The following is a 22,752-nucleotide window of genomic DNA, read 5'->3' as shown; positions in this document are numbered from 1 at the left end:
ATATACCTCCTAAAACCATGAGCTAATTCACAAAAAAAAAATATTTTATTTTTAACCACAAAAAAATATTGTTAATTAAATAATAAACATTAACTATCGCGTGATTTTGTACAAGAAGGGGCCCGACTAAGCCAAAAAATTACAAGTAGATATTTTATTATTTAAACTTATATATTGTAGTCATTTTAGGAAAGATTAGAAAAAAATTGGTTCATTACAAATAGGATTTATTATTTCAAGTGTCTGGGTGATACCATAATTGATTAAAATTTTTTAATTAATGTTGGTTGATATAAAAATATTTAATATGGTACACTGACTTTAGCGCTATTGCGCTAATGTTATTACGGATGCCCGGAGACCTATTTTCAGCGTTGATTTAAAATATTAAATAATAGAGATAAGAGTTCTGGGAATTTTCTTATTGCAAATTTTCTCCTCTGTAGGGATATTTGTTCAAAATTCCTTAAATTATTAATAGATTTTGAGTAATAAATAAAAAATTAAATGCTATCTTTTTCATCTTACATCGCTCATATTTTTAGGAGCTTTATCAACAATTAACACGTTTTTGAGTTTGTTAACTAGCCTAGTCAAAAACTAGAGCAGTATTGCCGATATCCCGCACTCATTCCCACACTTACAAGGGGACAGTGTGACGTAATACGTCTAACTTAGTGTCCCAGGAGCTGTTGGCAATTACTATTTTTAGTTTTGTTGTCAAATTTATTCTATACCTAATTTTTATTTATGTTCTTTATTATTATCTTATTTTATAAATGTCTATTGTCATATGTAATGTCTTTTTTGTGATTCCCTAAAGAACTAATATAATGGAATGTGATATTTTGTTATCTCTCTGAATTGTTTTACTGTGAAAATAAAATATTTTATATATAACAAAACATTTTTATTTAAAATTCATTTCGTAACTAATATAAAATTTAATACAAAATTGTATACAGACAACTTTATACTTAGTATCACACATTTTTGGTACTTATTATTATTGTATAATTATTATACTATTAATATTAGAGGAATGTATGTACTTATTGGCATCTATGACACTCGTGCAAGTGATTTTCAATAACTATTAAAATTGAACACAAACATTGCGTCGTGTAAATATTAAAAAAAAGAGCTTATCTATATCTATATATAATTATAATAAAATCATAAATGTGGCAAGTAAGTACATTGAATACTTATAGCTGATTTGTTTCATTATTTAAATTAAATTTAGATTTGATATGATTAATGTTAGTTTTCTTAAAAATATAACAACAATCTTGTTTATTTATTTAATATTGTCTAATATAAAATAATAAACTAATACTTTTGTTAATAAGTTCCAAGTCAATTGGTCCTACATAATATAATACTGTTTACACAATTTTTCTACTTCTTTGGTAATTCTCCAATGCCGTCACACCAGCCTTCAGGCTGTTCATTTCGATTCTATTCCATATTGCTCCCATTGTTAGATAGTAGAAACAAATTCCACTCATAATTATCCTTACAATGTCCGCTAACACATGAGTCGGCCAAAAACCAACTGAGCCAAGTAAAAAAAAGAATATTAATCCTCCAGTGAGCAAGTACAGCACTTTAGATTTCTTTACTGTGACCATTGCTTCTCTACATACTTTTATTGCGTCTGTTATTGTATCATCCAACTTATGATCTGACGAGTGATGACGTGCATGACCATTGCTCGAGTCGACAATTTTTAACTCGAGTGACACAGCATTATGATCGGAATATGAAAATGTTTTGCCAGGGACTCTTTCTTCAAGTGGATTTCCGAAACTGACGATTTCCTCCTGTTGGAAAATGTAAATTTATCTTTTAGAATATATAGATAGATACATAATTTTTCTTTTTTTGAAGAGAATGGGCATTTGAAAACAGGAGAGGTATATGATCACCACAACCCATACTCTCTTGTAGCACCAGAGAATCATAACCAAGAGGATTGCCGACCTTATGAAGCGTCCAATAATAACATATGAATTTGAAACCCAAAAACGCCTTATGGTATATGTCAGGCAAGGATTTTTTAAAAATGAAACTGGAACAAGACGAGCAGGACGTTCAGCTGATGGTAATTGATACGCCCTGCCAATTACAATGCAGTGCCGCTCAGGATTCTTGAAATAACCAAAAATTCTGAGCGGCACTACAACTGCGCTTGTCACCTTGAGACATAAGGATGTTAAGTCTCATTTGCCCGTTAATTTCACCAGCTACGGCTCCCTTCGGACCGAAACAGTAATGCTTACACATTACTGCTTAACGGCAAAAAAAGGCGCCGTTGAGGTATCCATAATATAGCCGGCATCCGGTGCAAAGGAGCCTCCCACTAGAACTGCTATTCGACCTGTTATGTCACTGATATATTAAGTCATTACCCAACCATTTAAATATATATTCATTCAAATACTGATGCGGAGGAATTTCTTTCATTTGCTTGTAAAAGAGTACTTATTTAATGTGTGTCATGATCGAGTTATGTTCGTAAATGAAATTCGGAATAAATCAAGTGATTTATCAAGTTCAACACAAAATACTCTTTCTCTCTCTCTAAAAAAGTACTTTAATCACTTAACCTGCTTCAATTAAACTTTGTGTGTATGTTTGAGTGAGTTCTTGTCTAGATTTAAACAATGGTTTTTTTCTATGACTTCACATACAAGAACATAATATGACCCCAAAAATTTCCTTATTTTTCAATGAATGTTGATATTGTTACTACACCAGATAATTGTTACACAGATTAAGCTGTTCGCATACCACCGAAAATGTTCCAATAGTTTGATCATGACGAGAAGTTAATCAAGGATAACTTGACAGCACACATTTACAGAGCTAATATTGAACAGACGGTTGAGGCGCTTTCGATTATAAAAGGTCAACCTTGGTTTAGAATCCAGAACCTGATTGGGGATGTATAAATAGAATAGTAGAGAGTCTCGTGCCAGATTTTGGCGAGACAACACGTCCTGAGGATGCCTCGTGTAGAGGCGAAACACGTGTCGAATTATTTTAAAAACAAATATTGGCGGAATTAACACTAAAGAAAACTTAAATAATTTGTATAAATAGACCATGTCAAGAGAACCATGAAGCTGAGTTTCTTCAGCCCTTGCTTCTCAGCTCTGAGGCACTCTATTTTCAATAGTGGGTAGTTTCTTGATGTTCAATAAGTGATTTTGAATAAAAATATTTGAATTTAAACAGGAGCGTATGTATCCAGGGTTACCTGCAAATGGAAGTAGCCAGATAAGTATATCATGACCGCAGCAAATAGAATTCAGAAGAAACCTCTGGCTTCTTCTCTCGGAGATGTATATCTCATATATAAAATTCTCGTGTCATGGTGTCAAACTTTGAACTCCTCCGAAACGGCTTGACCGATTCTCATGAAATTTTGAGCGCATATTGGGTAGGTCTGAGAATCGGACAACATCTATTTTTCATCTCCCTAAATGTTAAGGGTGGTCCACAAGAAATTTTTTTTTGAATTTGATTGATTATGAGTCAGCATTAAAAAATACATACAACTTCAAATTTTCACCCATCTACGATCAGCAGTTACTTTTGTATCGCGATTTTAATATCGGCAATACAACGTTTGCTGGGTCAGCTAGTATATTTATAAAATCAATCAAATTAGAATGGACTTTATAATAGAGGGTTACCTTGTAGCGGCTGTTGTTAACATGTAGCAATATGTGATCAATTCTCTTTCCATCTGGAGATAACTTGACTGTTTTTGGATTTGAATAGCTGTTATTAGCATTGTCACTCGTTCCTCCAGCTTTTATTCCATTAGGTGCACTATCTTCATGTCCGGGGTCCTTTAGTTTGGACATTTGAGTAATAAGTCTGTAATTAAAATTGATATGTTCATTATCTGCATTATCTTATAATAGAAATATTTTTTTTTGTTTTGAAAATAAGCTTTAAGATATAGCTGGGCTCCCGAATAACGAATTACATACATACTAAAGTTGTTAGCGCGTACATTATTTTAGTGGATGTCGGGTTCAAAAGAAGACGCCAATTATTATTGATTTTTTGTTTAACTAAATTCACAATTTTTATAATAAAATATGAGATGTGCGGGGAGGTCATACGATGGTAAGTGATATATATGCTCTGCCCTCTACAAGCCGCTCATGATTCTTGAAAACCCAAACATCTTAGCAACACCGCAATTTCACTCGTAACATTGAAATATAAGTTTTGGAGTCGAAATTGTGAGGAGATAATCTCACACCTGCAAAGAAATACATAAATTGTGCGTGAAGATGACCACCTTGAACTGTGCCAGTATGACCGAGTTTGACGCAGGGCACCATTAACAAAAAATATACGCGCAGTTGACGTTTTAATTTTGAAAAATAATTGAGAAAAATATAAAATAATATGAATAATCTCTAACGAGCGTCCACTAATCTAATGTTTTCAATGGAAACAGTCCTACAAATGACCATAGAGGGAAGTTTTTATTTACCAGTTTACCAGTTAGTTTAAGCTCCTTTGTTTGGTAATTGATAATTAAAGTTGCCGCTGAGTTTCTAATCTTGTCGGTATGGTTCAGACAGAACCATCATCTTTTAGCTTGTACATCATTTGCCAGTGAGGGTTATTTGCAGATGCACAGTTTGCGAGGCGCCGTAACTAGTGAAATTACTAGGCAAATACGAAACTTAAAATCTCATGTCTGTGAGTTACGAAAGCAACTGTATAGTCCGGTCAATTCAGACCAAAAAATGAGAGTGAAGTTACATAAAGTCCCAACAAGCTGAAAATCAGTGAAATTGTTCAAAACATAATTATAAACAATGTTTAAGTTCCCCAGCATTCCCGTGTATGGAAAAAAAACTATTCAAGGTCAAAGGTAAAAAAAAATAGTTCTTCGCGATTTTCAGCAAAACGGTAAGTTTTATCATAAAAGTACCTCATACAAAAATTGTAGATCATAAAATTATCTATAAAAATGTATCAATACTTTTTTTCTTACGAGCCACCATTTCTGAGATAAACGATTCAAAAAGTTATAAAAAACGCGCTAAGTACACTACCTGGTCGCGTGGAAACGTGTGCATATTATGACGATAACAACTTTTATAACTTATTAAATCGTTATATCTCAGAAACGGTGGCTCCTAAGAAAAAAAGTATCCATACATTTTTTATAGATAATTTTATGATCTACAATTTTCGTCATAGGTCCTTTCATGATAAAACTTACCGTTTTGCTGAAAAACGCGAAAAATTCATTTTTTTGAACTTTGACCTTGAATAAAAAAAAATCCATACACGGGAATTATGGGGAACTTTTGAACATTGTTTATAATTCTATTTTGAACAATTTCACTGATTTTCAGATTGTTGGGACTTTATGTAACTTCGAATGTCTAAATTGACTGGACTATGTAATGCCGCTCAGCATTTTGGGCTTTACAACACTGCATTGTTATTTACCATCAATTGTACGTCTTGCACGACTTGTCACCTTTTCTCATAAGAAAGAAGGATGAAATTAATCGTATTAATTTCGTTTCAATAAAATTTATTAATTAAATAGCCTGAGGGTGGTCTTTCCATTCCCAAGATCTATCAGCAAGAAAGTCATGTTTTAGTTACCTTTATCAATTCTTTAAATTTCAAAACAGACTTGTTTCATATATTTTCAGGCACTATTTTGTAAAGGTACACAAAATAAATACCTACTTACTAAATCGACTAAACCAAACAGTAGGTAGGCATTTAGGGCAAAAAATTAAACTCAAATATAATAATTAACGTAACCTTATTCATATAGACATACAGATTCAGAAGTCATTAACCTAATTATTCTATATCAATAAATAAAAGTAACTAACCTACTCTACATAGCAAGATATTACAACCAACTGTGACGTATTAGATTTTACGAAATTTTTTTTTGTGCCTTACATTAACAGTAACTCTTGCTTGAATCAATTTTAATAATCTCTTATCTTCGGAGATATACTTATCTTAAAGGATCCTTTCACATATTAGAGGGGTCAAATGGCTCATAAAGACATAAAAGGCATTTATTTTCTCAAAATTGATTCCTATAGAATTCTTTTTGATGTCATTTCTAATAACTACTAGATACTACTACCGCTTCGGAAATAAATGGTGCTCTGAGAAAGAAGAAGCGGCGCAAGGAACTCTCCCAGCATTCTTTTTTTGCGCTGTTTTCAATAAAAACATACAATATTGTTCAATCATTTCTATCGCTATAAAATAATCACAATCTAGTCCTAGGCTGTCCGATCATTTAGATATTCAGCAGTGGAGTAATAGGATTTACGACAGAGCCATTTTTTTATAAAACATTTAAATTTATTTATAGATAATGCCTGAACAGTGGCTGGGACTTTATTATAGAAGTGTATACATTTACCCTCATGTTAAAGGAATTGGTAAGGCAAACCTGGGAAACCTAAAGTAGATGGAAAATTTATTCTATAACTCGTTTGTATTGAGATTGTTACAGACTCCATTGTTTGTCTCCGGGCTATCGAGTTCAAGCATAAATGTTAATGAATATCACATTTGACATGTCTAACAATGACATCCTTACTAATAAATCTAAACGTGAGTTTGTTTGTAAGCAAAAGTCGCGGTTAAGTTGTCTCCGTGCCCCCATAGCAGTTAGTTAATATGTCATATTATTATTGATGGAAAGTATCTGTTGAAACAGGCCCCTGTATTCGGCAGAGAGTGAGGATGCAGTGTTGCGATCAATGAAACAAACTAAACCTGTGAGTGAGGTCAAGAGACTGGTATCGGGACTATGTGGTAGCAGCAGCAGTACTATAGTATTGACACTATTGAGAGGGACTATACTATGCAGGAACTCATTATAAAAATAACTTTCTTTCTTCCAGTCTCGTGGAGCAGTTTACTGTTAAACGGATGGTAGAAGTGTGTCCCCCCGTGCCCACAAATACATGGATATATATACTCATTTCTATCCATGCCACTGTTCCTTAACTGTTTCCCATGCCACAACCACTTGTGCAATTTAAAATTATTAACATTTTAAAAGTAACAAATTTAAGAAACACATTAAAGACAAATTTTACAATACTAGTTGCTAAAACAATATCTATGGGATCTTAACACCCTGCTCAGTGCAAGTACATGTAAACCTTCTTTTATTATACTCCCCAACCCTATTCTTTATAAAGGAAGCTGTATAATTATTTAAACGGCTAAATTGCCAAACATTTGACACATCATAAAAAATAAGAAATGGATCACATCTGCAGTTTTCTAAATTACATTCAGTGGTCGTTGATGGCACATATTCCTAATTTCTAATTTCATATGATAAGTTAGTCCTTGCAATTAATATTAAAAAACGAACTATACACTGAATACCTGACAATCCCTTTCAGCTGTTGAGCAGCCTTGGAACGTAACTATTACTGTATCCTGTACACACATCATGGGCATATCATTATAAACCTGGCCCAGTTATAAGAAAACAATGCTACACTTTCATACCTATATATACTCAGTTGTTCATCATAAAATTTTGTACATACATTAGCAGGGGTGCTAAAAAAGGATAAAGGGCACATTTTATCTCAATATTTTTTTAAGAGTTCGCCCGGAAGCTCTAAAACAGTGAGATTCAACACTGGCAAAGTCACAGACAAAAGCTGGGTAATCTTTGAGTTTACCTGTAAGGCAGTTCTCCAGGGGCAGTATTAAGATCTCCAGCTAGTATAGAAATATCAGCTGATGATAATGTCAAGTTAACAAACTCCGCAGTAGAATGTGCTTGTAACACTCTGTGTGCCAAATAAATGTCATAGTTTTCATTGTATTCTGCATGAAGCTGAAAAAAAAAATTTCAATGACCTTGTCTAAGCAATGGTCTATCAGTATTGTCTGAATGTAGTTAGACATTTTACACAGTATGTGGTTTAATAGATATAAACAGAAAAGGCACTACTGACATATAAGTTACAAGCCAAGAGGCATTTTTATTGTGAAACTATTTAAAATTAGAACATTTATCATAACACTAAAACATCATCAAAAAAGCGTAAAAAGAATTGAAGCCTTTCAGTACTCTCTACACTTATTAGTGAAGCCGTGAAAGTGCTTCAGCAAAAAAAAAACAGCCAAGATTGCTTTACGTGTACAGTACCTCTGTAACTAGAATCTTGATAACTTGAGAACCTCTATTTTTCAGTATTTTAACCATAATATGTTAATATAATTGTTGTAAAACAAGTTTATTTGGTAAATGTTTTACCTAAATAACTCCCAAAAATAAATTGGGACCTTGATGTATAGATAATAATTATAATAAGAGATTGAATTGACCAAAACCCTCAGTAAATATACCGTCCAATAACAAAATATATCAAATAAAACGGAGTATTTCGTCATACTTATTATATATTTAATGGTGTATCAATTTGCCTTAAATGGCTATCTATATAAATAGAATGATTTCATTTGTGTGTGAATCACAAAAAAGATATATAATATAAAAAAGATATTGTATAGATTTCAAAATATATGTAATTTTAATTCCTCAGGCACTTGGCCCTATCTAAAAAAATATTGTGATATCGTAATTTCATATAGTTATTAAAGTTTTACGAAACAATGATTTTAATAAGGTTTACATGCTAAAGTCACTATCACGTATCTTTACTACCTAACTTTAACTAACTAATATACTTACATGTGTGCAATAAACATTGATAAGCTTATCATTACATTTAATCCGACACAAACCCACACCTTTTCCACCAAACCAATCTCCATGGTGTATTTTATGAATATAGCCATTTAGTGGCCATTGGTGGAAGAAAACATCTTGGATTAGCCACTTGGAGAATACACACAGGCCTGAACCCAGCACCCCACTAAAACACAATATATTATAAGAATGATCAATAATTTTAATAAAACACTAGTACACTGTTTGTATGCAAATTTGATTACTTTATTTTCTCACCTAAAGAAATAGTGGGAATATGGCAGAACACTAATTAAATTATCTTTTAAGTATAAGAAATCTTTTTCACTCCAAATCTCTTGGAGGCACACAATATTGTGAAGGCCCTTAGATAAATACTGAGCAATAGCCTCAAGACGTTCCTTGCGGTTTTTTGAAACACCAGGAATGCCCCTGAAATATTGATTCTGTTATAGACAACTAAGACATACTTGCAACATAAGGTATTTTCTTTAGCTCACCAGCAATTGAGAGTTATTATATTAATAGTAGAAGTTTCCATAATCAACAAGACTGTAATACTTCTAAATCAATTTATATCATGTGGTGAAAATAAAAAATGTAACTATTTAGGAATTAGAATTCAAAATAAACACACACAATCACACGACTTCATAGACAGGCTACCACAGTGTGTGGCAAAGTGGCACTGGCCAGTTGTGAGTTCGCCACTGATTAATTGAATGAAAGAATATCTTTATACAGAACATCAAGAGTCAAGACGTTAAAGGTATGTGATAATGCGCTCTGTCCACGGCCGCAACCAAAGAGTATAATAACATGTCGCATTTCGCAACCATAGTTAAAGGTTTTAGAAAATTTCAGATGAGAGTTCTGTGTGACGTGTGTAAAGAGCAGGGGTGGTACAGACGCCTCAATTAAAGTGACGTTTTCAGAAGACTGTAGTGACATCTGTTAGTTGGCCCGAAAATGAAAGCTTTGGCAGCTGTCACTCGCTTTGAAACCTTTCAACTTCTCTTTATTTGTATCACTGCTCACTGGTCATAAAATGGCGGCTACTTCTAGCGTTTGCGCATGTATGTAGCTCTCGTGCTCCATTTTACATATATGCACTACTAAATCTATCCTTTACGTTCTATGTTGTGACAAAATTGAATAACTAACTCTACGCGCAATTTCAACATGGGCAAAAATTGCAATAACTACCTACATTAAAAAGTAGAGTGGCTCTCAAAGTAATCCCAAAAGTAAGTAAGTAGCAAATATTTATGAATGACAAATAGAAAAACTATGAAAGTAGACATTTATTGGGTAAAATAGGTACGTAGGCCTTGCAAGTTGGACAACACAAGTTGTGTGTCCAAGGCGCATTCTTATCAATATGGTTGTAATGGTTTTATCAAGTTCTATGACATCATATGAGAACTGGATTTTTCGAAATAATTTCATAGATAGAATAATCAAACATTGGATGTGGATGATAGATACGTACCTACACCTGATGATAACACTATTGAAGGAAATATAAAGACATTATTCACGTCCACGGACTAGTAAAAAAAGAAGGACTCCGCGCCGTGATATTAGCAAATGAAGCACCATGACGCTAGTGTGTATGCCGTTACGGGGTATACCAGTTACACAATTTTTTCTCCCTTTAATAATCAATATCCGGACGACCGAGCCTTGCTCGGATTTTTAAGAATGTACAAAACTTGAACAAAAAAAAAACTAATAGGACATCTGGATTCGAACCGGGGTCTTCTGCTTTCCGGATCACCCAATGTCACATCTGAGCTATAATAGTCTTGTATATAGTGGCGAAATTTACCTTTGTATTCTAATGTTATTGTAGCTGTTTCTCATTCAAACATGGATAAAACCATTTTTTTTAAATTGAAACCTAGCTAGATCGATTTATCACCCCCGAAATCCCATGCATACTTAATTTTATGTAAATCGTTGGAGCCGTTTCCGAGATTCAGATTATATATATATATAAACGAGCAATTCTTGTATAAATATATATATATATATATATTTATACAAGAATTGCTCGTTTAAAGATATAAGATATATCCACAAATACATTTAAATTATTGTTTTTACACTTTTTCACAATGCACGACGGCATTTTTAAAATATTTAATGGCAAATCTCATTATGGCGGCCAATCGGCTTGTATTAGTGTAAGTGTATGCGTGGGGCTATGTATTTACACGTATACCGGCTTCATTTGGTGCCTCACTGTTATGAAAGGTGACAAGGAGTCCTTATTTTTTTACTGGTCCGTGTTCACGTCAAATATAATTACTCAGTAGTGATTAAACTTATTATTTAATAGTCTGAGGGCGGTCACTCCATTCCCAATCTGTGGTATCATTAAGAAAGTCATTTATGTCATAGTAACCTTTACCACATAAACGTTTTTTAACAATTATTTTGAATAACGTAATACTTTTGTTTTGAACATTTTCTGGGATCTTGTTGTAAAAGCATCGCCTCACACTTACTAACTCGACTTAGCCGAGTAGTAGGCATTATAAGTTTATGTCTGTTCCTGGTGTTTATATATATTTGAGAATTCAATTAAATTTAATGAATTTGAGATATTGCTTGAAATCCAAGATGGCCACGTATAGATATAATAGCAACAATGTACATGTTCTTTTCATGGATCTCGGGGTAACGGAGACCTAATTTGGATTCAATTGAGAAATCCAAGAAATTAATCACCTTTTAATTTTACGTGCAATAATATGAATGTCATTTACAAGATATTTACGATGGCTGATATCAATTTTAAGATGTTATTAATTTTTTCCCAACAGCCATTTTGAATCGACGTCCGAGTGAAAAAGTACTGTCACTCATTAGTCATTTGTCTGTATGTGACGGCGCAAGATATTTTACGAGATCCCGAGGGAGCACGTTGCGCATTTAATGCGGACGTTTGAGCTTTTTTTTTTATGAAAATAAGGGACGAGACGAGCAGTACGTTCAGCTGATAGTAATTGATACGCCCTGCCCATTACAATGCAGTGCCGCTCAGGATTCTTGAAAAACTCAAAAATTCTGAGCGGCACCACAATTGCGCTCGTCACCTTGAGACATAAGATGTTAAGTCTCATTTGCCCAGTAATTTCACTAGCTACGGCGCCCTTCAGACCGAAACACAGTAATGCTTACACATTACTGCTTCACAGTAGAAATAGGCGCCGTTGTGGTACCCATAATCTAGCCGGCTAGCTAGTAAAATTATAATCTGTCATACATAATTTCTCTAGTATGTATTTGTCAATTACCTCAACATGTTCCAAATTTACTAGGAAACCTTTTAATCTGTTGGAACTTGACATTGTTATGTGTTTTCGGGACGATACGACATGGGTCAAAAAAAGCGCGTACACCTTTCTTAAAGGCCGGCAACGCTCTTGTGATTCCTCTGGTGTTGCAAGAGAATGTGGGCGGCGGTGATCACTTAACAACAGGTGACCCGTACGCTCGTTTGTCCTCCTATTCCATAAAAAAAAACCTTCACTTTTATCTGTCTGACAATTACTTTTATTCCGCTCTCTTCTATCATCATTATATCCTGAAGTTGAAACTTCAACTTTTACGTGTGGACTCTTGTCAATCACATCATTTATTCATTAAAAATAGATTAAACTCGAGGACAAATGTACTTACTGAAAATAAATGAAATCCAAAATATTGATGACATTTTTTTATTTCACGGTTGTGTAAGCTCACTCGCTTGCGTGAACATAAGTCACAAAAGTATGTAAAGTTAGAAAAAAAAACATATAACAATAATTAATGGTTTTCTTATTATAAGTAAACAAATAAATAAAAATAATAACACAACAAATAGGAACTCACTTAATACAAATGCAAATATTGACTGTATGGTGTGAGCCTACAAATTACTTATAGGTACGTACATAAGTTGCAAATGCGATTTTTTTTTGTCATATAAAAATTAAGAGTGTCATTCAATGGAAAAGGATTTGTGTCATAAAACGTATAAGTAACAAAGTTTGTTATTTTACATTATCTGTACCGAATGTTATTTGTAATTTAATCAATAATTCTACAGTATAAAATATAGGTATATAATATATAGATGTCTATTGCTACTGGTATTATGAAGTTGAATGATTTGGAATGATGAACATTAGAGACAGAGTATTAGGTATAATGATTGTTAGAATGAAAAATGTAACAAAGAACATTTTCGGAGTTCCAATCATCGGAGTTGAAAATTTACGTGAACTTTGGGGCACCCGTAGATCATTTATTTCCAATTAGAGCTGAACCATCGGTTATCTGAACTGCTCGGTTTATAGTTCTATGATCAAACTGATCTTATTTGAGGATTAAGAGGCGACCCAATCAAGAGTCTCAATCGGTGTTAAGTAATCTCCACCGACCACGCTCTTCGGCAACACGAGAAGTACCATACATCCATGGCCCGTCATTCAGCTTCGTGTACACGCATCATTTAATCTAGTAGGTACAAAATTGCATCATGTCGCTTTTTTTGCATTTGTATGATAAATATCTGGTCACGCTTGCACATTGGTAGAATCATCGACGTCGTGTGTATTTACGTCTTCGTCGTTCGTCCCAGTATCAGACCGACATAGTCCAGCTAATTTCAAAGCGGTACTGGTCCGGGGGTCGAATGCATCTTTTCTCTTTTTTCGGCCGGTCATTAAAGTTTTAGGGGCTTTATATGGTGTTGGATTGCTATGCCGTAAGACATGTTCATTTAATTTACCCTTAAACAAAGCAATCAAGAGATTAATTTTGCAATTCTACAATTGCCCAACGGTTTTGGGCAAAATCGGATGACAAATTCGCAGGCGAGAAGAATTGATGAATAAAATAGATCACAGTTATGTAATTCACATATTAGGAAGGAGATTTTTTAGACACTTTAACGCCATAGTTGTATCAACATTTCCGCTTATGGTCTTGGTGACCGGTTGCAGAAAAAATAATAAGTAATTGCACAGTGTATCATATTTTATTTTCACATATATCCAGCAGTAAAGTGACCCCTATAGGATCATTAAATTCTCCATACGTGGTGTTCTGTCAAGACCATTTTTCTCATTAACTCGTGGAATCGAGTCGAAATCAAGAGCTAATACGTGCTTCCTATAATTTTGGCGGGTAACGAGTAATAACAATAGTTACCTTAGTTGAAAGTTTCGCTCCACAAATATAACAGTCAAACCTTAGCCCTTCATGTTTTATTTGAATGTGCTGTTTTAAGTTGCTGTTTCTCGAATATACTCTGAAAAATTAAAGAAACTGTAATAAACCGGTCTCTTACAGAAACTAAACCAAAAAACGGAAAAATATCCAATTTCATAGTTGGTAAATATTAACTGAAGACTTATTAACAACAAATTTTAAAATTGTTATTTATAAGTTATTCATTTATCCTTACTTTTTAAATTTTTAATGTATGGTGGTGTTGAAAATACCCACACTTATATCTGTACTACTATATTACTAGCCTTTGTTTATAAATATTCTTTTTGAATAGTTATATGTGTTAAGTATTTATCAAAAAATTACCGTAAAGCGGTATCGGACAGTTAGTCGTCACACCAATTCTTAGGATTCTTTTAATTTATGTCTTTAGTCGTCACACCAATTCTTATGATGCTTTTAATTTATGTCTGTCTGTCGGTCTAAATGTCGGAACTCCAAGAACGGCATGAAGGATTTCGGAGAAAATTTATGTAGGTATAATAACTTATTCTACCCACCAAGAATAAGGGTCACGATTGCGATCAATTCGCACTGACTTGAGATAAAAATCCAGCTCACAGGTTATCGCGTTTCTTTCTTCACATTGAACTGGTCAGTATTGTTTTCATTTGCTACCTCATCAAAACAATCCCAAAACGTGTCATGAGCTTTGCGAGATACAGCTGACTCTGTCTCCTCTCCTCTTTTTAGCCGTTGTTGAAGATGAACTGCTACTTGAGGACTCTTCACAAGACATTTTCAAATATTCCAATAAGATCGGATATTCGGCTATTCGGCCACATGGTTGGCCGAATATCCGGTATCCGGCCAAACTGCTATCCGTTTCATCTCTAATAATAAGATAATGTCAAAATTGATGTTCGAAGAAAAACGTCATCAATCATTAGGGGGCGTGCAACCCATATAGGCAGTGCCTACCTTAATAAGAACCTAAATTAATATATACCACTAGTGTTAAAGTTAATTTAGTTCCGTTATTATATAACAAAATTTCTATTGAACATCCACCCAGTAAATTTTAGCTTACCTTAAATCCACAAAATTGACATGTCAATCTGATAATGATCACCATGTCCTGTACTGAGTGCAAACAACATCGTGGAGAATTTTACATTCTTCAGTTCGGCCAAATCCAATAAAGAAGATAAATAAGTCGAATTTACGTCGGAAAGGTATGGCAAAAATATGGAAAGATGAGAAAATTTCAAGAAGAAATGTATATGGTTCAGATGGTTCACAGTCATGGACCTAAAGAATCTGTTCAGACGTGGCAGCCCAGGTTATGCGGCGTGGCTAGCTCTCAGGATCAGCGAGTCTATTTTGAAGGAGCTCAACATCAAACAATGGATGTATCTCGCAGATATATGAAGAGAATATTAGATCATTGTATATTTATGGAAACCGGCGGGTAATCTAGGAATCTCATTGGCAAAGGCCAGGATCGAGCCTTGTTTCGTAAGCCATTCATTAATATAAATTGCGCTATTGGTGTATTAGAGCTACTCAAAACAAACCAACATGTAACTTACCTCAAACAATTTTCGAATGGACAGAAATATGTGTTAACATGTCTTGAATCCATGTGCACTTTTACATGACGAATTATATGATTCCTTTGTTTAAAAACTTTCCCACAGTGGTGACAAATATATTCTAAAAATAAATATACATTATTTTTTTTTATAATCTCAGATTTTGCTAGGAAATAAAAATATGATAACATAAAATTCAACAGTAGCTTATCTATATAAATAAGGGTATAGCTGGTTACAAGTGGACTGATGGTTATTGAATTAGACAGCAATGATCTCCTTGCAAGAATAATTTGATAAGAATTGCTGGCCTATGGCAAAGAATAACTGAGCCCTGAAGGTGATACATGGGGCACACTAAAAGTTTTGCATTTCTATCTAATCGTATTTCTAATAACTGTTTGAATTTCGAATGTTATATTTTTTGAAACGTTGAAACCTTCTCAGTAATAAAAAAACAATTGGCGGGAAATCATTTGTCAATTGTTTTTATCACACATTAAAGTAGAACGTAGCCAACGAAAATGAAATTAAGTCGCAAAAATTTTAAAGCGATGATTTATGATTTGGGAGACAAGCACCTTGCTTGAGCACCGTGAGGCGATGGTCTGCTGAATTTGAGAGAGGTCGGGTATCTTTAAACGACGAATTTCGTGAAGGTTAAGCGGCTAATTGAAGAAAACCCGCGGATTACCTATGAGACAATTCGAGGACTATTGGGGATTGGTATAAGCCAAATTCAGAAAATTTTACACGAAGAATTGAAATTTCTGAAACTTTGTTGTCGTTGGATCCCTCATGAACTGACAGCGGATCAGAAGCGGGCTCGCATGGAATGGTGCTCACAGATGCTAATGAAGTACGACCACGGACATTCTAATGCTGTTTATGACATTGTCACTGGAGACGAAATAGAAAAACTTATGAAGAACACTATAATAAACCTTATGATAAAATATGTACATAATATATTTAGAACCCAACCTTTGGATGCGTGATCATTTCGTTTATGCTTCAAAACATCTGACCATCTTGTAAATGTCTTAGAACAATGTTCACATGTATATATTTTGTGGTTCCGTACATGTTTTTTCTTTTCAGTAATTGTAACAAATGTCTTAGGGCACAGTGAGCAGCTGCAATTTTTTCATTTATATATGTATTATCATATAAAATAACTGCACATATACCTTATATATAAAATTCTCGTGTCACAATGTTACTTACCTTACTCCTCCGAAACAGCTTTACTCATTTTTACCAAATTTTATATTATGTATATTCAGTAGGTCTGAGAATCGGCTACTATCTACTTTTCTTACCCCTAAGTAATAAGGGTTGTTCACCCTTAACATTATTTTTTTAAATTTTGGACAATTTTTTTTATTTTTTTTTATTCTGATTCAGCATTAAAAAATACATGCAACTTAAAATTTTCACCCTTTTTTGATCAACACCTATTTTTGTATCGCGATTTTTATATTACTTTATATGGCAATACAACGTTTGCTGGCTCAGCTAGTATCATATAATAAATATCCGGACAACCGAGCTCGGATTTTTAAGAATGTACAAACTTGAATTTAAAAAAAAACTAATAGGACATCTGGATTCGAACCGGGTCTTCTGCTTTCCGGATCACCCAATGTCCCATCTGAGCTACTATAGTCTTGTATATAGTGTCGAAATTTACCTTTGTATTCTAAAGTTATTGTAGCTGTTTCTCATTAAAACGGATAAAACTACATTTTTTTAAATTGAAACCTAGCTAGATCGATTTATCGCCCCCGAAACCCCATATATACTAAATTTTATGAAAATCGTTGGAGCCGATTCCGAGATTCCATATATATATATATATATATATATATATATATATATATATATATATATATATATATATACAAGAATTGCTCATTTAAAGATATAAGATACAGTAAAGAGGTATAGAAAAAACCAACTGAGGACCAAGAGCAAAAAGGTACTTTGATAGGAGGTAATCATATTTATAACTTTAATGTTGATGATGGAAGGGTATCAGAAACTCAGGTGAAATGTGCAATCTACGAGGTGAAGTTTTTATGTTCGTGGAATGGGTAGGTGATTAGTGGAGGTTTCGCCCAATTAGGTATCTACTAATAAAACTCGAAGGGTTAGTCAATGACCTGTTGTCGACCAAACAAGTCTATTGGCAATACATAGTGAAATATGGAGAAAGTTTAGTAGCGCGTTGTTATATAGTTCCTTACCAAGCAAGGAAAATCATTGTAATTATTATGACGGGTACTCGCGATATATATTTAATTGATTTTATTCCGATACTTCGATCGAATTGCATGAATCGTGGCCGTGGCTGGAGTGCAGAGACAAGGAAAATCAGTTGAGACCATACTGGAAGAGATACCATCTGTTTAAGGGGTAACTCCTGTCCAAGTAAACTATGGTTTACAAGTGGCATGCTCTAAACAAGGCTGGGAGTCCCTTAAAGAGAAGTCATGACGATCGAGATAACCACACCGGAAATAAATAAATACGTCGAAAAATATCCGAATAAAGAAAAGAACAGCTCGCAGAAATGGAGTATCAGATACAACCACTAAAAATTATTCACGACCATCTAAAAAGTCAACGCAAGATGGGTTCCGAGAATACTCACACCGCCTCAAACAACAGCACACTCTGTAAGGAAGACAAAGATGGGGTCATCATTATGTACCTGAGTCTAAACAGGACTTTACGCAGTGGCACAAAGTTCACGATATATATATTTTATTAATTTGTAACCGATATTTCGACCCAATTGCATGAGTCGTGGTCGTGATGGAACTGCGGAAGCGTTAAAATTCCGCGATAATGAAAGTTTGAAAACAAAAAAGGAAACCACCACCCAAAACGTTTCAGGTGTCACAATAGGCTGGTAATATTATGGTGACAGTGTTTTGGGACTCAGAAGGAATCCTGTTGATCAATTATTACAAAGATAAAAGTGGATCTATAACCGGAGACTACTACGCTTTAACCCTAGAGCAATTAAAGAAAGCCATCAAGTGGAAGAGAAGATAGAAGGTGAAAATTGAAGGTACCCTCCAATTATATAATGTGCAAAAGCACATTATATAATATACCATATATTTGAGGGTATAAAATAATTGAAAGATCCGAAAAATGTAGTAGGGTAGCAGGCAAAATAAATTTGGATTTTTTATTCTACTCCTTACCCCCCATTCTGCAAACTTAAACACTTCACACTAGTATACTTGACAGAAAATAATAATACAATTTGTGAACAGTAGAGGTGTGTCATTCAAGGTTTTTAAATTAATGTAATATAACTGTTTTTTGTCAATGGTCATCAGGTTGAAAAAACTGCTAAATCGTCAATGGGTTTTGAAAAATCGGTTAATGCATTTATTAATAATTTAGGTTTTTATTAGGTTTTCATTTCGTCAATATAATATCAAGTCAACGTTTTCGTTCGCAAATTCGTCAACTGTTTTGAATTAAGCTGTTTTATTGAGGCATTCAATTTCTTCATTTATTTCGAGTTATGGGCGAAGACGTTGATTGAATTTATTATCTTATTATGTTCATAAGGTTTTTTCGTTGAAGAAAAACAGTTTATTCGTTTATGAAATTAAAACTGTTAATAAAAACAGTTTATTGATTTAACGACCACCTCTAGTTCATAAGGTTGAAGTTCTGTAGGAAATTTTAATATGGTGGTATGTTATTAACAGGCTGGCAAAGCTCCTGTGGTTCCTTGGAGTTGCAGAAGTGCATATACTATGGTGATCAGTTACCCTCTAGTGATCAATACACTCCTTTGTCCTCTTAATCCAATAGATATATCAAAAAGACACTCACTGATGTCATACCAATGTTTGTGCTATGTCTGTTTGTCAAACAGTGCTCAATAAGTTCCAATTTAAACCACATTATCAGGAAAGATGCCACTCAAGTGTATATATACATCATGAAAAGGTGCATCACTCTTCTTGAGTATAAGAAATTTTAGTAAGCTGTACTCTTCTAAGCTAAAACTAAAATATGGACAAGGGAAAAGTCCAATTTAACACATACATGACCCCAGAAAGAGACTGTTGTGTTGTCCTGTAATTAGAAAATGAAAGAAAAATTTGATTATGATATTAGAAATAAAAATATTCTTCATACATACCTGAATGGCTTTATTCCAGTGTGCCTAAACATGTGAGAACTTAATTGATGTTTTTTCTTAAATGCTAGTTTACATTCATTACAATAATATCGCTTTGAACAGTTGATATGTGCGATTTTATAATGTCGTTTGAGATTCTGTTCGTTGGCATATTGTTTCAGACACATTGGACAGCTGTAACATATCAGTAGTATTAATGTTATAGAAGTACATTAACATGTTTCCATTGTTAGAGGTCTTTTGCTAATTATATAGTTTCAATATATTTTCTCATAATTTTCATTTATTTTTCTCCCCACTTGCCAAGAACCCAATGTCTGAATCATAATAAGTGAAAAATAAGTCTTTAATTTCAAATCAAATCAAAATCACTTTATTCATGTAGGTCAAGTAAATGACACTTATAAATGTCAAAAAAATATTTTATCTTATTGAATCTATCGCTACTTCGTAAAGGTAAAGGTACATAGCAAAAAACTCATTGCTTCTCTTTTAAATCCAGGTTTACAATTTCATTGTTTTACAAATCATTTCAATTACAATATAACATGTAAACTTTTGCAACAAACATACTCAAACGTCAAATAGTCAATGCCTTACATGAGTTAGTCAAAAAAGTAAATGTAATTTAATACAAAATAAAAGTTATTGAGTACAGTAGCTGCATTATCCACACACACCATAAATAAATAAAGCTATTCTGTGAGCATTTATAAGGGATTATATAGTATATAAAAAATATATATTATATAATAACTTTTAAGAATCTGAAGCAGATCCCTTGGCAACAGGATCATCCTGCCACCACAAGCAGCACCAGTTCAAGAACATGACACATGAGCCAGCCGTCGCCTCCCTCAACCATATTTTAGGTACAACCCATCCCATGTTGCCGCCACAAGCAGTGACATTAAAGAGTATGACAAAGCCTGATAAGAGATTTAATTATTTAGTCTAAAATAACTAAAATGTGTATAGCAAAATGTTGTAAAACTCTTGCAGCTTAAAAGATTGCTATATACAGAGTATCATGGAAGCTCATAATAGGCAAAACTTTGATGAATTTGAGCAGAACTTTCAAGTGTTTGGAACAACAAGGTTTGTTCTTCACAGGCCTCATGGATTAAAGAACATAGCAAAGTGAATTAAAAAAAAATTAAGATTTATCAGCAATTAGATATAGCTATAAATTCAACTTATTTATAAAGAAACTTTAACGCATACCTATATACAGCATCAGCATCATAACTTCTATGAGCTGTATTAATATGTCTTTCCAAATGACTCTTACTAGTATATGCCCTACTGCATCCTTCTTCTACACATTTATGCGGTCGCTAAAACAAAATTCCTATATTTATTTAATATAGAATACAGATCCTTCCTGTACGAACGTGAGATACGAAAACGGTTTCTTACGTGATTTAAATGCACAAGTATATGTTGGGATAATCTCGAAGGTCTATCAAATAGCGCATTGCAACCGTCGTGTACACAGCCATACTTTTTTGGTCTTTGATCGTCCATTCTCATCGGAATTTCCTTTGCTCAGATTTTATACCCTACAGACTTCTTGACAATCAAGCAAGATATTATGAACTACGTCCGACGTCGTAAGCAAACTGCTAATAGACTCACTCAGATTTCAGAATTTAAACAATCAACAAACCTGTTTCATTTAGAGAAGTAACATAAAAAAAAGTAAAACACATTTTATATTCTAAATTATTATTGTTCTAATATTTATTAATATTATCTACTTATAGATATAGGCTAACTTTTTGTACCTATTATCTAATTATCAAAGAATATATATTATATACCACAGTCTTAGTATACCACTATCAACCGAAATTCATCATAATTCTTAATTCTCAAACTAAATTAAATTCAAGTTAAATTCATATTTTCATAACATCACGTGGTAATGACATGAGCATGACATGTTTTGACTTTTGTGTTTTTTTTCGACTCCTTTTGGAGATTTTAGCTCGCATAGATTTAGAACTAATAATTGAGATAGCTTGTATAGAACTGGAGCAATTTATTATTGTAAGTATATACCGCCCCCGCACTGCATGGAGGAGGTACTATCAAAATTTAGCAAAACCAACAAGTCAAGTTGTGTGGAGATTTTAATATAAACTTGCTTGAACCTTCGGCCAATTGTCTAGTACAATAAACCTTAAAAAATTATTTCAAAGTTTTAATTTGTTCAATGTATTTCGGGAACCTACTAGAATCACTTCTACAACAGCAACCTGTTTAGATAATATTTTTACAAATGTTACTATTACTAGTAAACTCATAATTAACAATCTTCACTCCGACCATAGAGGGCAACTTAGATAAGTAAATACAAGATTGGACAATGTCAGACCAAAAATGGTGACGATTATACCAGTTACGGCCGTCTTGAGAGGTTTAGAAAGAATTTGGTAAATACGATACCATTTTTTTTACTTTGGTGAAACTGCTAATTTTCACTATAACTTAGTCTTCAATTTCTTCTGTGAGGAATTTGACAGGATTTTTACTCCAGTAACTGTGGCGGTAAACAACAAACATAGTTTTAATGATTGGGCAACAATGGGTATTCACATAAGTCGTAAACGCTTATATGACCTTATTTATGAGAAACATTACAATAATAGTGAAGAAGAATTTAAAATATATGTGAAGCGAAAATACGTTTCAATGCAGATAAAATTAAAAAGAGTAATAATAAAGTAAAAGCGACTTGGAGTGTAATTAACAATGAAACTGGAAGATCGAATTGCCGTAACTCCTCTATCTGTTTAAATATTAATAATCGCGTTATAAAGTCGGAAATAGAAATTGCAAATGAATTTGATAAATACTTCTCCGAAATCCTGATTATCACGACCAAAGACCTTAACTCTTCACCAAAAGCAGCACATGATATGCTTAAATTACACATACCAGTATCTTCCACTGATTTGAAATTTAAGTATGTTACA

General features: G+C 33.4%; 2 protein-coding genes across 5 annotated transcripts; both read right to left on the bottom strand.

Moving 5' to 3' along the window:
- Positions 1-888: 888 nt before the first annotated feature.
- LOC126970462 (putative neutral sphingomyelinase) lies at positions 889-9,565 on the bottom strand. Of its 2 annotated transcripts, XM_050816366.1 has the most exons (6): positions 9,274-9,565; positions 9,032-9,205; positions 8,756-8,939; positions 7,737-7,894; positions 3,705-3,891; positions 889-1,826 (listed from the first exon to the last, which is right to left on the bottom strand). In XM_050816366.1, exons 1-6 carry the CDS (start codon positions 9,312-9,314, stop codon positions 1,389-1,391), a joined length of 1,182 nt encoding a protein of 393 aa, XP_050672323.1. In that variant the 5' UTR covers positions 9,315-9,565; the 3' UTR covers positions 889-1,388. The 2 variants fall into 2 exon arrangements, with proteins under 2 accessions (XP_050672323.1, XP_050672324.1); XM_050816367.1 differs by lacking the exon at positions 9,032-9,205 and having other exon boundaries at positions 9,274-9,559.
- Positions 9,566-12,485: 2,920 nt separating this feature from the next.
- Positions 12,486-21,669, bottom strand: LOC126970465 (zinc finger protein 431-like). 3 transcript variants are annotated; one of them, XM_050816374.1, is made up of 7 exons: positions 21,441-21,669; positions 20,996-21,108; positions 19,772-19,945; positions 16,579-16,730; positions 15,592-15,715; positions 13,979-14,078; positions 12,486-13,557 (listed from the first exon to the last, which is right to left on the bottom strand). In XM_050816374.1, exons 1-7 carry the CDS (start codon positions 21,447-21,449, stop codon positions 13,342-13,344), a joined length of 888 nt encoding a protein of 295 aa, XP_050672331.1. In that variant the 5' UTR covers positions 21,450-21,669; the 3' UTR covers positions 12,486-13,341. The 3 variants fall into 3 exon arrangements, with proteins under 3 accessions (XP_050672331.1, XP_050672330.1, XP_050672333.1); XM_050816373.1 differs by having other exon boundaries at positions 21,191-21,667; XM_050816376.1 differs by having other exon boundaries at positions 20,996-21,122; positions 21,191-21,665.
- Positions 21,670-22,752: the final 1,083 nt, after the last annotated feature.

The sequence above is a fragment of the Leptidea sinapis genome, chromosome 21, assembly GCF_905404315.1.
Source record: "Leptidea sinapis chromosome 21, ilLepSina1.1, whole genome shotgun sequence".
NCBI lineage: Eukaryota > Metazoa > Arthropoda > Insecta > Lepidoptera > Pieridae > Leptidea > Leptidea sinapis.
This window is presented reverse-complemented; position numbering and strand designations above follow the sequence as displayed.

Coding starts and splice junctions, on each gene's coding strand:
- LOC126970462 (XM_050816366.1), bottom strand. CDS start 9,314: ATGGAAACTTCTACTATTAATATAATAACTCTCAATTGCTG. Junction 7,895..8,755: donor TCAATGTTTATTGCACACAT/GTAAGTATATTA, acceptor TTTTTTTTTCAG/CTTCATGCAGAATACAATGA. Junction 1,827..3,704: donor TTAACAACAGCCGCTACAAG/GTAACCCTCTAT, acceptor ATTTTCCAACAG/GAGGAAATCGTCAGTTTCGG.
- LOC126970465 (XM_050816373.1), bottom strand. CDS start 21,304: ATGAGAATGGACGATCAAAGACCAAAAAAGTATGGCTGTGTACACGAC. Junction 16,731..19,771: donor ACTGGAATAAAGCCATTCAG/GTATGTATGAAG, acceptor AAAAAATTGCAG/CTGCTCACTGTGCCCTAAGA. Junction 15,716..16,578: donor AAATGATCACGCATCCAAAG/GTTGGGTTCTAA, acceptor ATTTATTTTTAG/AATATATTTGTCACCACTGT.